Raw genomic sequence first — 18,857 nt, forward strand, 5'->3', positions numbered from 1 at the left:
CTGAATATTGCAGCATAAAAATCCAGACTTATCAGACCAGGCAATGTTTTTCATCTTCCGTTGTCCAGTTTAGGTGAGTCTGTGTGATTTGTAGCCTCAGTTTGCTGTTCTCAGCTGACAGGAGTGTCACCGGTGTGTCTTCTCCTGCTGGAGCTCATCTGCTTCAAGGTTAGACGTGTTGTGTGTTCAGAGATGCTCTTCTGCAGACCTCGGTTGTAACGAAGTGTTTATTTGAGTTACTGTTGTCTTTCTATCAGCTGAACAGTCTGGTCATTCTCCTCTGACCTCTGGCATCAACAAGGCATTTTCTCCCACAGAACTGCTGCTCACTGGATATTTTCTCTGTTTTCGACCATTCTCTATAAACACTAGAGATGGTTATGTGAGAAAATCCCAGTAGATCAGCAGTTACTCAGAAATACTCAGACCAGCCCGTCTCGCACCAACAACCATGACATGTTCATAGTCAATTAAATCACCTTTCTTCCCCATTCTGATGCTCAGTTTGAACTTCAGCAGATCGTCTTGACCATGTCTACATGCCTAAATGAATTGAATTGCTTTCCTGTGGTTGTCAGTCCTGCCTGTGTATAACAGTAAATGTCTGCTGGTCTGCTCTTCTGTAGTCAATTAAAGGTGTCTGTGGTGATTTATGTAACATTCCTCAAATCAAGATGCCACTGAATGTATTTGTCTTTTGGTTCTGGACCTCTTACTGAGGTTTTCATGAACTTCACATCTTTGATTGGATACAGATATAATTCTAGGTATATGTCACTGTGGTTGTGTTGTCTCACACACATAGTAGAGCAGTTAGCTGGCCACGCATTGTCCCAGAGACATTTGTTAGAGTGTTTGTTTGGCAAATACAAAGTTTGAGGGTTCAAGTCCTTGGGGTATGAGCTGGAAACAGTTGAACAAGCAAGGTAACATCATTTGATTGCCTCTGATTTTTGACACAATATTCAAAACACCCCCTCCATATAGCCTACATTATTCCCATATATTTCCTGTACTTCTGCTGAAAAGCTTCTTGTTTTTAAAGTTTTTTGTTGATATGTTGAATTAATTAATGTAGCTGAATAATTTAATATATTAAATGTTTATGTAATATGTCACCCCGGTCCACAAAACCAGTCATAAGTTGCACAGGTATATTTGTAGCAATAGCCAACAATACATTCTATGGGTCAAAATTATCAATTTTTCTTTTATGTAAATTTCCTACCGTAAATATATATAAAAAATGTATTTTTGTGAGTGGATATGAATTGCTAAGGACTTCATTTGGACAACTTTAAAGGCAATTTTCTCAATATTTTGATTTTTTTGCACCCTCAGATTCCAGATTTTCAAATAGTTGCATCTCGGCCAAATATTGCCCTATCATAACAAACCATACATCAACTGAAAGCTTATTTAGTCAGTGTCAAAATTGACACTTATGACTGGTTTTGTGGTCCAGGGTCACATATATTGATGTAATTAATTTAAATAATATATATTTAAAATATTACATGTACTGTATTATAGTGTATGTTCTGTATTCTGGAATTGCATGTTCTTCGATTTAAAAAAAAAAAGGAAAATGAATAGGGCTGTCAAGAGATTTTAATCTAATTAATTACATGATGTGCGGATTAATTAATCTAATTAATTAATTAATTAATTAATTAATTGTACATCGGAATTGGCTGGGAAAATTACTCCCAAAAGATAAAGTCATTATTGTGTTAAATAAGAAAGCATCAAATAGACATTACAAAAAGTAGCTTTAGAAATAAATATTTTATTTGACTCTTTTTAATATGCAAAATTTTTGGCTACTATGTCCATGACTTTTTTGTTCATAAGCTGCATCAGAATTGGTATTTAGATATATTTACAGACCGTTTACTGCAGCTCAGAGGTGGCATGAAAGCATTTACACTGCAATTACAATTATATAATCCCATGAGATTAATGGGTTTTAAATGGGCATTAAAGGGATAGTTCACCCAAAAATGAAAATTCTGTCATAATTTATTCTTCCTCATGTTGTTTCAAACCTGTATGACTTTATTTCTTCTGGTAAAAAAAGAAAATCATAGTTTTGAAACTACATGAGGGTGAGTAAATGATGATCGAATTTTCATTTTATTTGTGAACTAACGTTTTTTTTTTGTTGTTTTTTTTTTTGTTTTTTATGAAATGATTCTCTAATTAAGAAACTAAAATTAGTAGGTGGTGGTAAATGTTGTAATGAGTAAGTCATTGAGTTTCATTTATCCGATAAGTTCTTCAAACATCTGATTCATTCAGGAATTAAGTAAATGGCTCTCTTTATGAATGGTCCATTGAATCAGTGGTTCACCTGATTCGTTCAAAACGCAGATTCATTCAGAAATGAAACACTGCTGTGTGCTGCTCGGAGACGCACAACAGTTCTGCTGTGGATTTATATGTAATATTTTCTTTGAGCAAAAACAGACAATATTGTGTTTAAAACATAATACAACATTAACTTTTTATTGAAATTTTGTATAAAATCAATATCACATTTGCACTCGTGCTATTCGAGACAAAAATAGCACTTGTGTGATATAGCAGTTGTTGCTCTTGTGATATTTCTTAACTGTATCATATGATATGAGACAAAACCTCATACAGGGGCATTTTTGCTCTGATATCTTGGATTTTAGGGTCATATAACTGCATTCTAATAGGCCACATAAAATATGGTACTTTTCTCTTGTACACACAGTTGTATATTATGGGCCTCTTCTTAAAAAAAAAAAAAAAAAAAAAAAAAAAAAAAAGATGGGCATGTGACAAATTACGCAGAGTATTAAGGGGCTGGCACATTATTCCCCATACCTGCTTTAATCACTCAGTGCATATGTTTGGTGTGATACACTGCTCTTATTAGACGTGTCATATGCGCTCTTTCCATTAGGGATTCAGATTTGTTTCTGCTGGACTCACGGGTGATCTGGGCAGCAGAAGAGGGCTGGTTAGTGTTCGACATCACAGCCACCAGTAACCACTGGGTGCTGAACCCAGGCCGGAATCTGGGCCTGCAGCTGGCTCTGGAAAGTTTGGACGGTAAGTGGATGTGCAGACACCACAGGTCACACGTTCAAAATATGAAACATGTACATGTTGCATCATAGACTGCAAAAATTAGACCATTTCTGAGACCACACTGCACAGCACTCGATTTGTTTTGCCTTCGCTTTTGTGTGCCGTTTAGGTTCAATGCAGTTCAGTTCAGTAAATGTTTACAGTCTCTCTGAAGGGCAATTTATTACATTGCATTTAAAAGCCATTCAAAGAAAAACATCTAGAGTGGGGGTCCAAATGTTTAAGACCACTAGTGAAAATGTGTTTTATATTTGTATTTTTCTAATTTAATTAACTTTTTTGAAAGCAGCACTTGAGCTGCATGAACTCCACAAGTTTGTGTCAAATCTGATGATCATATTCTCCAGCATGACTTGAGATTTAAAGACCATCCCCTTATGAAAAAGAAGTGCACTTTTAAAAGACTTTAGTTTTAAAAAGAGTACTTGTAATGAAAGTGTCAACTAAATGTAATGTGTTTGGACACTTAATTGCATATTATTTGCAATTAAATGAAATTGTATTATAGTTTAAATTTATATTAAATGCAATTCGAGTTTTTAGAGAACTTTAGTGTTTTTGACCCTAAAGGACTTCACATGTAATTTCATAATTATTTCTATTGTCTTTGAAATATGGTCAAAAGGGTACTGCCCAATGTACTGACGAGCATTTATAGTAAACAAAAATTTACTTTAATTTTAATATAATTTATATTGTAACTTGTATGTCATGTTTTAAATTCTAAAATGGATTGTGATTAATCACATCTAACATAAAAATTGCAAATATATAATATATTAGTGTAATAAATATATATATAAATAAAAAAAGTATATATATATATATCACTTTAATGTTTCAGATCATCAAGCGAATTTAAATATGAATCAAAGATAACACAAGTAAACACAACATGCAGTTTTTAAATGAAGGTTTTTATTATGAAGGGAAAACAAAATCCAAACCCACATGGCCCAAAATTACTCCAAGAGCGCAGCAACGACTCATCCAAGAGGTCACAAAAGAGCCCACAACAACATCCAAAGAACTGCAGGCCTCACTTGCCTCAGTTAGGGTCAGTGTTCATGACTCCACCATAAGAAAGAGACTGGACAAAAATGGCCTGCATAGCAGAGTTCCAAGACGAAAATACTCGGTGGGAAAATACTCTGTGGACTGTTGAACTTTTTGGAAGGTGTGTCCCATTACGTCTGGTGTAAAAGTAACAGCATTTCAGAAAAAGAACATCATACCAACAGTAAAATATGGTGGTGGTAGTGTGATGGTCTGGGGCTGTTTTGCTGCTTCAGGACCTGGAAGACTTGCTGTGATAAATGGAACCATTAATTCTGCTGTCTACCAAAAAATCCTGAAAGACCATGTCTGGCCATCTGTTCGTGACCTCAAGCTGAAGCTAACTTGGGTTCTGCAGCAGGACAATGATCCAAAACACACCAGCAAGTCCACCTCTGAATGGCTGAAGAAAAACAAAATTAAGACTTTGGAGTGGCCTAGTCAAAGTCCTGACCTCAATCCTATTGAGATGCTGTGGCATGACCTTAAAAAGGCGGTTCATGCTCAAAAACCCTCTAATGTGGCTGAATTACAACAATTCTGCAAAGATGAGTGGGCCATAATCCACAGCGCTAACCCTTGATTGCAGTTGTTACTGCTAAGGGTGGTCCAACCAGTTGGACATGTGAGTTTGGATTTTGTTTTCCCTTCATAATAAAAACCTTCATTTAAAAACTGCATGTTGTGTTTACTTGTGTTATCTTTGATTCATATTTACATTTGTTTGATGATCTTAAACATTAAAGTGTGACAAACATGCAAAAAAATAAAAAAAATCAGGACAGGGGCAAGCACTTTTTCCACACCACTGTATATGAGCAATATCACACGAGTAGCAGTGCTATATGGCTGTATATCAGTGTGATTACTAATTCTAAAAAGTCACTTCAGAACTAGTAACGAAGGAATGTTGAGTCACTTCACTGAAGTTTATTGTATTATGTAGAGTATTATGGTATTATGAGAGATCAATCAACTAAATTAGAGTATTGTGAGAGGCTGATGTCCATAATATTATATCCATTATAAATCTGTTTGATTGTCCGCTGAGGAAAGTGATTATTTGTCTTTGTCCTTTAAAAAGTTAAGGGGATTTCCCATAGCACTAAAACAACTTCCTTGTTCTGACTTAACCCAAATCGTTTTGCTCTGGAACAGGTAATAGATTAATAAGACCAACGATTGCCCATTTGATATTAGCCTAAATTAATTATATCTCATGTTTAATCACTATCTACATAAGAACCAGCGGCAAATACCTGAAGCACTGGCCAAGATGAAGCTGTTCTCTGTGGGTACATGAGCGCTGGACGGTTGCTGACGGCCTGGAGCTCACATCTGTGAAAGTGTCTAAATAAATTGTAAAATAGGCGCTATGTTTACATATTAATCACATATTTGAGGTCTAAATAACTACATTCTCACCTAAAAAAAACCTCTTAAAACTACATTCTGTGACATAACAGTAATATTTAAAAAAAAAACAACAACACATAAACTTTTATGTTAGATGTGATTAATTGATTTGACAGCACTAATTTAATTATATTTGTAATTACACATTTGTAATGATGAAGTTGCAATTAAAAAAAAGTTTTTTACTTTAATTGTAGTTAAAATTATAATTAAGTACTTTGCATTTGCTTTAGTATGTTAGTCAGCCACGACAAAAGATTATTAAAACAATGTACTTTAAAATAAAACGTGTAATTTGACATTAAAACATTTTAAAGGTGTACTTAAGTGTGTTAAGAAACAGTCATGAAAGTGTACTCTCTTTAAATAGCTGTGTTGATCACTAATGCTTAGTCTAGAGTTTCAGCAGAAATCACTATTAATGGTGAAGTTTAGTCTAAGACCAGTGCATGGTTTGGATGTCCTAAATAAGTTCCAAGTAATGCAGAATTGAACCTACTTTTTCACTCACATTCTTTATAGCCAGCCGCAGTGGGAGTGTGTTCTGTACCGTAGCTGCGTGATAGGAAGGTGTGTGTGTGTACAGGATGTTACTGGTTTTAAGTGTTAGCATGAAAACAGGTGCAGTGTATTATGGGGCTTGTGTAGATCAGTGAGCTTGTCGAGACATGCTTGCGGGACGCCTGCCCTGTCGCCGTAGGCAACCGGCAACCCAGCTTTACCTCGGCACACAGACAGAGAGAGCATTCCTTCCTCTTTGTAAGGAACACACACACACACACATTAAAGTAGCCGGTGTGTAGGTAAAAGGAGTCCAGGATGGCACAGAGACAGAAACAGATGTAAGTGCAGGAATTCTCTGAGTAAACAGGGAACTAAAAGCGCTCTTGAGAGCGGGAGAGATTACACAAAATAAACATCAGAAATTGCATATTCTTGGAGAACACACACACTTTCTTACACAACTCTCTTGATTTATAAGACTGTGACTGAACTGATTATTATATAATGCATATTACGTGATTTATTAGATCACAGGGCTCTGACAATATAAAGGATTGCTAAAATGTCCTATTGAGTGATATGTGGGGTGTTTAAACAGTCTCTCTTAAGAACTGATTCACAGAAACACACACGGAAAAAGTCTGTCTCCTGCTACGCAGGTAAAAAAAAAAAACATCTTTCAAGGGGCCTGTATAACCTTATAGTGCTGTGACTGCTTCTCTTCTGGGATTTGTAGCTATAAAACATTTTTACTAACAATTCCAAGATGTATTTCTTTCCTATCAGATCTCAGAAAGAAAATAAATTAGTAATTGATTTCTGCTAGTCGTAAATTAATGGTGTATATGGTGAAATCTCTGTGTCTCCCCCTGCAGGCCAGAGTGTGAATCCATGGGTGGCTGGGCTGGTGGGGCGCAGCGGCCCTCAGAGCAAACAGCCCTTCATGGTGGCCTTCTTCAAAGCTACGGAGGTCCACATCCGCAGCATCCGCTCTGCACAGGGCAGCAACAAGCAGCGCAATCCCAACCGCTCGAAAACCACCAAGGGCCAGGAGGCGCTGCGTGTAGCCAATATTGCAGGTGTGTGTGTGTGTTTGTTTTCAATATTGAATACAGAAGTGAGAAAGCCAGTGAAGAAAGACAAATGTAATGATAGCAATAACAAAACCAAAAGAAAGGTATTTAAAAGAAAACCATGGTAAACGTTCTATGGTTCCATGTCCAAATGGAAATAACATGGTAATTTTTGCTTAGTGATGGAACTAGGGCTGTGTCCAAAATTGCCTCTTATGCTCTCATTCACTATTCCCTACATCACGCCACTCATTTAGTCCACTTGAAGGAGTGAATGAAAATGAGAAACGTGAATTAGGACACTGACCGCACCGGAAGGGCTGCCGCTTTTGCATTTGTGCTTGCTATTTAATAATCATTTGTAATAATTAAAAGATTTATCTTGAATTTTGTCATGTAAACTAGCATGTATAATAAACCTTATTAAACTATTTAATAATCAGTTAAAAAGGAATTTACACCTATGTGATATTACGCTGTAGCCACATTGCACCAGCGGACTGGAAAATGATGAATGCATGATTCAGCTGCGGACGCCATTTTCTGGTCAGACGCGGGAATTCATTCGGGGTGACCCTCACAGAGCATTATGGGTATTTTCTAGCATTGGTTGTACACATGTTATTGCTGTGCACTGGATAATGGCCACTATGGTTTTGGACACCACTACAAATGGCTGTCCCCTCAAATAGTGCCCTATTTAAGGGTATAGGGTGCGATTTCGGACACAGGCTAGGACTCCCTTGTGATAATGAAGTGTGCATAATTGTATTGAATGTGCAATTGTAGTGTACTTCAAATCTTATTTTAAACAACTATTATTGCAGATAATATAATGATAATGAAATAAAAGGTCACTTAAGTGTACTTAAAGCGATAGTACACTTTCATGATTGTTTCTTAACACACTTAAGCACTTTTAACAAGTGTACTTCGTAATAATGTATAATTAAAAGTTTTATTTTAAAGAACATTTTAAATCTTTTGTTGTTCTTTAAAGTAGTACACTTATTTTGATGTGTTCACTAAAATACTGTAGCACATGTATTTGATTATAATTTTGGTTACACTTTATTTTAAGGCGTCGTTGTTACACTGTAATTATACATTTAAGTACTGATTAATATTAAGTAACTACATGTACTTATAGGGTTAGGATTAGCTTGGTTTGGTTTGAGGTTAGTTACATGTAATTACGCATTATTTAGTTATTACTATAGTAACTGAATGTAACATATGTAACAATGACACTTAAAGGGTCATGAAACCCCAAAACACTTTTTTTTGAGATGTAAACAGATATGTATAGGCTGCACATCATTGAAAACACTAAAGGTACTCATTAATGTTATTCATAAGTAAAACATAGTTATTTTTGCATTTTTCAGAGCGATTTCTGTCTTCTGGTTTGAAAAACTGAGTCAGAGCAATGTCACAAAATCTGACATAATCGTGTAATTTCGGCCCAAGTATGGGCATGGTTGCACATGCTGACGTAGACCGTTTCGAGCGATTCTTGACATATATTCATGACATAAAGTTCATTTAATCCAATCACTGCGCTGTAGTATTCATAAGATTATAATTGCAGTATTATGCATGAGGAAGTATCACTTCTCTCGCCTCGGTCTGTTGTCATTCAGAGACATATCGTTAGTGTTTGTTTCCTCAGTGCCACAACACAATGTGTTTTCCTGCGACGCGACCAGAGCAGAGGTTTGTGTGCATGTGGATTGTTTCGCTGTAATCTACCAGCACAAATGGAAAATATGTTCGCATGAGACTGCATTACAGCAGAGAATTCAAATGTCACAAAAGTGCGGCTCATTCACATCTGCCTGCTCTAGCTGCGTTCAAACATGCGAGCCGTAGGCTGTTTCCTTCAGCACAGCAGCACGTGTTGTTTGTATTTTGCTCGCGGTGCGGTCAGAACTGGAGTTTGAATACGAACACATGAAAAATACGACTGTTATGATATACACACGGAGTGCGCATATGATCGGTTTAAGCACGGAGCTCCGCGATGAGTTTAATAACACTAGCCACGTGGCACATAGCTCATACAGAATAAAGTATCCGTGTTTAAAGTTTTTATTTCACACATTCTCCTGCACCAAACATTAACCAGCACGGTGTAGTTATGCACACATATTTCATCAAGTCTTCTTCAAATGAATTATATGTGCAAACTGGACACTGATACAGTGGTGTAGCCTATATCTGAACGCGACGATACGATTATTCTAATAGACAAAAGACTGATTTTGAGACTGCAGTGCTCATAAACATAATCAAAGTAGCCTATTATTAGCCCTATTAAATATTCTTTCGCATTTCTCCCTTGTGCTTGGGAGTTTGTTGTCATTTTCTCCATGCTCATATATTAATATTCATTATAATGAGTTGTATGTCTGTGCTTCATTGGTTGTTCTCTCCCCTCTTATTTCCGTAATAAGTACTCTTTTTAAATATATCCTAAAGTGGTCACACTTCAGTTTAGGGTCCAATTCTTACTATTAAATAACTATTAAATATGACTTTTGCCTAAATAGACTCCTGATTACTTATTAATTTGCTTATTAATAGTTAGTACGGTAGTTGTTAAGTTTAGGTATTGGGTAGGATTATGGGATGTACAATATGGTCATGCAGAGTCAGGCATTAATATGTGCTTTATAAGTACTAATAAACAGCCAATATCCTAGTAATATGCATGCTAATAAGCAACTGACACATTTTCCATGGAAATAAAACACAAAAGCAGAAACTTTGAAGAATCTTCACAGCTCAAAAACAGCCCCAAAAGACAATTAAACACTAAAATATATCATAAAAATATTTGGAGTGTCTATTTACACTAGGTGCAAATAATGTCCCTTGTTGGCAAATGCTATTTACACTAGCTCCACCTGCAAATGCCTGGTTGGGCCACTCAAGTTTCAGAAAAAGACACGTGAAGTTCAACATCTTCAGTGGCACAGCAGTAGTGCGTAAGGCTTGCAGTCCTGGCATTTAACGCGATTGATGGGGGTTTGAATCCATCTTTTGCCAAGCTCGCACTTATTTTTTATAAAAATAAAAATAATGTTCTAAAACTAGAAATAAACTGCAAAGGAGTGTTTAATAATATTAAAAGTGTTTATTGAGTTGGGTTAGGGGAAGGTGTAGGGAGGGTTTTTATTCTCCCGATATGGCAATATCCATTTAATAATTTTAATATAATCATTCACACCCTATGATATTATTGCATCCTATCAATGTACAAAAATACTGAGGTACAAATAGTATCTGGCTATATAAAGTATAGATAGCATCTAATTACTATTTACTCTTATTGCAAAGAACTGATACTTTTACATGGTGTATAGGTCTATCACTATTTTCACCTAGTGTAAACGCCATGTATTTCTATTATTAAAATTGTATTTATTTCTTTTTATACCTAGATGTTGTAAAGCACATTGGTCAACATGTGTTGTTTGAATAGTGCTATACAAATAAAGCTGACATTGACATATCTCTAAGAAAGTGCTGCTATTGTCACTTAGTGTAAATAGAATATATTGCTGTTTTCCCTTAGTTTAAATAGCCGCTGCCAAAAATATTCACTTTGTGTTTTATTTCAAGTCTTCTGGAGCTATATGAAAGTTTTGTGTGAGAAACTTGCAGGTTTGGAACATGACAATGAGTAAACGATGACTGAATTTTCATTTTCAGGTGAACTATCCCTTTAAGGCAAGGAGAACCAGAGATAAAATTTGTGCGAGAGTGTGTGTCAGTGTTCATATGGTTCCTATTACTGTGTAATTCTCTGCAGGTTCTCTCACAGTAATAGCATTATAGTATTATTAAATGATATTAAATGAATCTGGGTCAATGTACTGCATAGGTATGAGGGTTATAGGGATTCAGGCAAACTTCAGTAACCTATCCCTCATATTTCTCCATCTCTCTCACAGTGTAGCCTTAGCTTCAACACCCCGTCACACATTTGAAATCTGACAGTGTCCATATTTGAAATGTTTTAGCTGTTTGAGCAGAAATATTTGTGTAAAACATTCTTCTAACAGCAATGACAGCATGTCATCAGCATGTGGGCTGTACATCCCATATTTTTTAAATATCAAATGACCTTTAGTTTTTCACAGCATGAATCATGATTTGCAACTTGCAAGTTTGTGACAGAAGAAGGGAACGTTCACACTTAAATTTAAATGCGTATATCTATGGAGATAGAATCGTTCTAATATTCCAGATAAAATATGATCCACAAATAAATGTAAAGAGATTCACAAATAATAATCATATGCACAAATAAATAGAATGGGATCCACAAATATATGTCAGGAATTTCACAAAAATGAATTAAATTCACAAATATTGTGGATAATGTGGATTCTGAAACAATTCTAGTGTCAAGAGTGCAGACAAATCCACAAATAAGTCGACTCCACCCACCAACTACTCAAGCCAATCAGATAATGGCCACATTGTGCTGACCAATCGCGGGACGTTCTCACTACAACCAGTCACGTTTTGCTTTACAATCGTAGGCGGTCTCGCCCTGCATTAGGAAGGTTCTTACATTGGTACAGTAAAAAGATGTTTAATGGTCTATCGAAATCTAAATTTTAGACTGTGTGTCAAGCCAAGCCAAACTATTATATATAAATGATAGAGAAACAGTGCTCTCTGTTATGGGGACAACGCTATGGATACAGACACGTTATGGAAGCATCACATTAATCAAGATAGAACAGAAAGCTTCAGCTATTAACTAACTGGATTCAATATGCGAGTTTGTGAGATAGACAAAACTGTCGTCACACAACACCCAACACTCAAACATTTTAAAGACAGATATGAGCAGCAAACCAGCTATTACACATTAGGCCCATAAGTAATATTTTAAACATTAATTAAACATTTTAACATTACAATTGTTTGTAGAGAAGATATAGCCTACCTGAGTTCACTGACAGGTTCACTGTAAAAAATCAAAACTTCAGCAGATTTGAGTTCTCAACTTGTTTTTGTAGGAGATTCTCACATTTTTGTTGTATAAACTGAATACAACAAGTTGAGAAAACTCAAAAATCTGCTGAAGTTTGTTGCCTTCCAAATAGATTTATTTCATTTAAAAGTAAAATGTCCAGCAGTTAAACACTTGATCACACAAATAATATTTCAAATGAAGCATCCAAAATAAATACAAAAATGTATTTTCAGCATTGCAAAGTTTTTATTTGCATTATCCACTCATAAAAACCATAGTACACGCCGCAGTGATGCAGAGACTTGTATTCTTCTATCACTGTTGGTCATTCAGGCTCATGTTTGGTATTATACTGTACATGGTATTATGCAAGCGTGGAATACTGTACTCCGGGAGTAGAATGGGTCTGTTTACTACCGGTGACGTGTTGTGTTGTGCCGCGCTGCTTATAGACAGTAGCTGCATTTATGGACCGTAATAATGTGATCCGTTTGTTTATAATGATTATAATGAATTCTATTTGCTGCATCGCAACGATCGTGTCAGGTAGAGGTGTTATAGCACGGGATCTGTGAATGATCATAATTCATGCATAGACCTTTATCCTGATTCACTGATCCTGATGGCAATATAAAGAAACATTATACTCCAAAAATCTTTTTTTGAAAATCTGGTGTTTTGATCACTCAAACAGCACTTCACCTTCACCCATAGAATAGTACAGAGCTCCTTTCAGGGGTGCAAATCTGTTCCTGCCCCGATTGTAAAGCAAAACGTCATTGGTTGTAGCAAGAACGTGCCGCGATTGGTCAGCACAATGTGGCCGTTATCTGATTGGCTTGAGTACTCGGTGGGTGGAGTCGACCTATTTGTGGATTTGTCTACAGTCTTGACGGTAGAAATGTTTCAGAATCCACAAATGCGTGAGGTGATCAACAAATGCTCACGAAGAGATCCACAAATGCGTGCAGCGATCCACAAATGTGCAGAAACCGATTCACAAATGTACAGGTGGTGATTCATAAATTAATGCCAGGCAGAATTGTGCTTGTGACGTAAAAACATATTTGTGAACATTTTTTTATTAGCAAATCTTTATTTATTTATTTGTGAATTTAGTTCATTTTTGTGAAATTCCTGACATATTTGTGGATCTCATTCTATTTATTTATTTATTCATGTGATTATTATTTTTGAATCTCTTTAAATTTATTTGTGGATCATAATCTATTTATCTGGACTATTGGAACAATTATATCTCCATATATATCTGCTAAATGATGTCTCCATATATATCTGCTATATATCTGTCTCCATAATTGTTCGTAAAACCACTGCTTTAGCATAGTTGACTCTAAAAATAGACATGCACTTAAATGTACAAACGTATGTTCTGTAAAAGTTTTCTTCAGCAATCCTGTCTCTCTCTTTCTTTTCAGAGAACAGCAGTGCTGATCAGAAGCAGGCCTGTAAGAAACATGAGCTGTACGTTAGTTTTCGAGACCTTGGCTGGCAGGTGTGATATTTTTTGTACTTACCACATCTCTTATTGTTATTTTCTGCTTTCTCTATCTTCCCCCTCTTATATATATATATATATCTCTTTTTGGCAAGAATACTCTACTCAAGAACACAAACATGAATGCTTGGCCTATCACAGCTTGGCTTTCAAGTATACAGTCCGGATGTACAATATTACACACTAATATATTTTCTAGCTGGCCTGGTCTAGTTAATTAGCTGGACTACCAGTTGGTTAACCTGATTTTGACCTGGTAGACACTGACTACCGTTCAATAGAGTAAAAACAGTAATATTGTGAAACAACAGTTTCTATTGTAATACATTTTGTAGAATGTAATTTATTTCTGTGATCAAAGCTGAATTTTCAGCATCATTACTCCAGTCTTCAGTGTCACATGATCCTTCAGAAATCATTCTAATATACTGATTTGATGCTCAAGAAACATTTCTGATTGTTCCTTTGTTAGTTAAATCAAAACGAGGGAAGGAATGAAAAAGTCATATTAACAAATTCTTAATTTGTGGCCACGATTTACTAAAATGACAGAATTAATTCTTAATTTGTGGCCACGATATATGTATTTTTTTTTATGGTAAACCATGTGGTTAACCAACTTGCTGCTGCACTACATATTATGATGCAGCACTGAAGAAATCAACTTGTTAGTCACGACTGTTTCCAGAAAACCGTATTGTCGCAAATTTGTTGTTCAACCACATTTCTTTGACATAAAGAAATGTATACAGATATAGATTGTACTGAATGTCAGCTTGCTTATTTTGGTCAAGATAAGAGGCTAGTTGCATAAACATAGCCATTATAGCCTCGTTTCCACCAAAATTATCTGTCCCAGGAACTTTTTTCCCCCAGACCTGTTGCTGTCTGTGTTTCCATCACGGTCTAAAGTACTGTGAAGATTAGTCCATTGATGTAGGACTGCGTGTGACTTTCCAGTTCCTGCTGGATTTCAGAAGCTTATATTAATAAAGCCTGAAACTCGTTGTCAGTCAATCAGTCATAATTTTTAAACACCATCATTGATTCGAAATAGCAAACAACTCTTACTGTACGCACCGCAACAGACTTTTAAAAATGATGGTTGAAATAAAATGCTGCGTGGAGTCAACCAATCAAAATGCAGTGCACAAGTCCCACCCCCGAAAGTTGTTGAACTTTGAAAAAGTACTACCTCATGAGCAAGGACTTTCTGAGGGGAAAATTTTTACCTGGAACTTCATTTAAACCTTAGTTCCTGTGGGTAAAACACACCGAGTACCACCCCAAAGTCTCTAGTTCCTGGAGAAAGCGGCTTATGTTAAGACTGTGTCTTAAGAACTAAGACCAATTAGCAGTTAATTATGGGCAATCAGTCTTACTTTTTGGTATCAAATTAGACCAATCTACGTTTTTATGTAACTGATTTAAAAAAATGTATGTCTTAAAGAAAAAAAATTGCATGACTAACTTGTAGTGCTTATGCAACTGGCCCAATGATTTATTAAGACAACTTGTCATGCAAACAAGAAACTGTGCTTCTAACCACAGCTCAAGAGCTGTCCTTCCAACCACACAACTTTGTGATGCTGTTGGCAAATGATTGTTGGAACTATGGTTTCGGGAAACACCGACTCATTGAACTATGTTAATAATGATGGAACTTGCGACCAAAGTTGGCTAACGATGCTTTCGGGAAATGCACCCCTGGTTAGGGCTGATAGACCACCACATTACAACCAGCAACAAACCAGCTAAAATTTTCCAAAAACCAGCTTAATTGGGTTTAACCTGATCTTTTTTCTTTTTCCAGCAGGTTTCCTCTCACAGCTCTGTTCCTTCTCCTTCTCACTCAACATTTCACTTTATCTCTAACTGTGTTTATGGCTCAAACCATTTTATGACTCTGTGTAGCTCAGGTCGTTCGCTCCATTAGGCTCAAGAGTACGAGCCACAGCAGTCAAGCAGAGATAGGAGAGCCTCTTTTCTGTTTATACACCAATAGTCTTGCCACCTGTAGCATATCTGTCTCTCCTACTGGATCACAGCACATAAACACTCACTCAGAACAGCTGGCGAGGACTCAGAGACCCCGACTCTACCATGTGGGTTTATATACCCCCCCCCACCCCCCCCCCACCCCCACCCCACCCCCATTCCCTTTTGAACCATAACATTTTACACATACTTCAGCACGATTACAATTTATTGTGATCACAATCTGAGAGATCTGACGTGCATCATGAAAATAAAGAGCATCTGGTTGGGAAAGATCTAGCTTCAGGATTTATGACTGAAGGTGGATGTTGTGTTAACAGATCTGTTCTCTGTCTATCTCTCAGGATTGGATTATAGCTCCAGAGGGTTACGCTGCTTATTACTGTATGGGAGAATGTGCCTTTCCTCTCAATTCCTACATGAATGCCACAAACCACGCCATCGTACAGACATTGGTAAGCCTGTCACCATCTAACATGGGTCCAAATGTACTTTTTGCCACAGCTGCCAATGATGAACCAGATATAAATATTTATAATGCTGCATCTTTTTTTTTAAAAAGAAATACTTTTATTCAGCAAGGATCAAAAGGATCAAGTAAAGACATTTATAATTTTACAAAATGTTTGTGTTTCAAATAAATGTTGTTTTTTTAAACTTTATGTTCATCAAATAATCCCAAAAAAAGTGTCATGGTTTCCACAAAAATATGAAGCAGCACAACTGTTTTTCAACATTGATAATTATCAGAAATGTTTCTTGAGCATCAAATCATCATACTAGAATGATATCTGAAGGATCATGTGACATGGTAAACTGAAAATTCAGCTTTGATCACAGGAATAAATTACATTTCACAATACATCCAAATAGAGAACAGTTATTTTAAATTGTGATATTATTTCACAATACTACAGTTTTCACTGTTTTTTTGATCAAATAAATGCAGCCTTGGTCAACAGAAGAAACTTCTTTCAAAAACATTCTTGTATATAAGTGACAAACAAGAAAGTGTGAATATTTTTTGTCATTTGAATCATGGGAGCCAGACTGTCATGCTTACAATTTGACTAAGGGTACATTTACACGACAACAATGTATTTTTCACATACAGACGCCAACACTGTCAAAATTATCCCCGTTTACACGGATCCGCGAAAATGAATAAAAACGCTGTATTGTTCATACCAGGCCAGTAGATGTCAATGTCACTTTGTAAAGAAACACTATGTTCCTATAGATTATAGAACATTTAATACGCATAACGTCACATAATTTTCACATATTTGCGTTTTTGTAGTGTACATGGAGATGATTTTTCAGGCCCCCAAAACGCTGTTGTTGTGTAAATGAACAGCCAAAACGCATAAAAAGTTTTCCATTTTTAGTTGAAAACGGTAAACAGTCCCCTAAAACTATGTAAAACTGACATTCCTAAAACTACCATCCAACTGGCAGCGACTCAATAAAACCATAGTGTTAATTTTGAACCTTGCGTCTAACAATACAATAACCCTGTTCCAAAACCTAGTAAGATGCGTTATCTTCTATCTGTGCAAATACTTTTGTTTTGACCTTTGTATTTATTTTTTTTTTCCCAGGTTCACTTCATCAACCCCGAAACGGTTCCAAAACCATGTTGCGCCCCCACACAGCTCCACGCCATCTCCGTCCTGTATTTTGATGACAGCTCCAATGTCATCCTTAAGAAATACCGCAACATGGTGGTCAGAGCGTGTGGCTGCCACTAGAGTCCTATATCACACAGACACACATACAGTATAGACAATACACTCACAGTCACACATCTGACTGCTCTTCATTTGCTTATTAAAAAAGGAGCACTCAAGGTCAACGTCCTAAAAACCATATGAAGATCTCAGGCCAATTCCAGGATTTCTTTTACCATGGACAAAGTGCAAAATTGTCTTATATGTACAACAATGTTTTAAATATGGCAAAAAAAAAAAAAAAAAAAAGGAAAGGAAAGACACAAACACCAACATTTGTATGCACACATACACATGCTCACATGTACACACTTTTATATGATACCTGTGCTTTCTACTGTGTAAATAGTTTTTCAACAAAAGAAACAAAAAAAGTGTATTTATTTACCTGGTCTTCCAACATGGAGTCTAAACATCCTTGTCTTCTGGTCTGTTTTTAATGCGTCCTCCACACTGTTTTAAAAAAAAGACATTTCACCCAAATTGTTTTGGACCATAACTCTTTTTACAAATGCTGAATAATTCCATATCATAAATTTCCAACATAATTGGATTACCAGCTGCCATATAAAGTTATATAACACTGATACAATAACATATCGGTGTAATGTATACAACAATAAGCATTAATTTTCATATTTTTAGGACTCATTTAATGATTTGCCAAACTATGCTAGTGTAGTTTCTTCACCCTTGTGAAAAAGAAGTGCGATTATTTGTATTAAATGTGTAGTGTACTTCAAGTACACTTATTTGTTGACTAACAAAAGCACATGTAAGGTACTTTATTAAAATTGTAACTGTAGTGTGTTATTAGATATTACATTTAAAGTAAATGTATTTTAAATTCCAACTTAATTACAAATGTGTAATTACAAATGTATTTATATATATGACATACAAGTTAAAAATGACATTTAAGTATATTTTAGTTTACCAAAAAAATGCTTGTCAGTACTTTTAGTAGTACACTTTAACCATATTTCAACAAACAATTGAAATAATTATGAATGTTCTTAAATCCTACTCAAGTGGGCTAAAAAAGCACTCTTAAGATCAACTAATTACATTTAATATACATATAAATTTAAACAATAATACATTTTAATTTAATTGCAAATAACATGCAATTAAGTGTCTGAAAACACCACATTCAGCTCACATTTAAATATATTATGTCCTTAATAAATACTTTTTTTTTTTTTTTTAAGTATGCTAAAGTGAACCTTTTCACAAGGACAAATATTTGAATGATACACAGTTTGTTAGTACTTTTAACATTTTTGCCAAGCGAAAATGAACGAAGAAACAAGTGAATTAAGAAAATGTACTGGCCATAATTACTTGGTTGACTCCTCCACTGCCTACCAAGTCTCACCTGGTTCCTGACATTTTATTTTGCCTTTTGTTGAAGGCACAGTACATTCCCTTCTTCTTTTTTC

General features: G+C 35.7%; 1 protein-coding gene across 1 annotated transcript in view; it reads left to right on the forward strand.

Moving 5' to 3' along the window:
* bmp7b (bone morphogenetic protein 7b) overlaps positions 1–17,832 on the forward strand; it is a 61,253-nt gene extending 43,421 nt beyond the window's left edge. Inside the window, exons 3-7 of the mRNA XM_048178298.1 lie at positions 2,936–3,084; positions 6,975–7,178; positions 13,608–13,684; positions 16,030–16,140; positions 17,287–17,832. Of these exons, the coding sequence (XP_048034255.1) occupies positions 2,936–3,084; positions 6,975–7,178; positions 13,608–13,684; positions 16,030–16,140; positions 17,287–17,436 (691 nt within the window). The 3' untranslated portion in view covers positions 17,437–17,832. The remainder of the gene's footprint in view (positions 1–2,935; positions 3,085–6,974; positions 7,179–13,607; positions 13,685–16,029; positions 16,141–17,286) is intronic.
* Positions 17,833–18,857: the final 1,025 nt, after the last annotated feature.

This window comes from Megalobrama amblycephala, linkage group LG24, assembly GCF_018812025.1.
Source record: "Megalobrama amblycephala isolate DHTTF-2021 linkage group LG24, ASM1881202v1, whole genome shotgun sequence".
Classification (NCBI taxonomy): Eukaryota; Metazoa; Chordata; class Actinopteri; order Cypriniformes; family Xenocyprididae; genus Megalobrama; species Megalobrama amblycephala.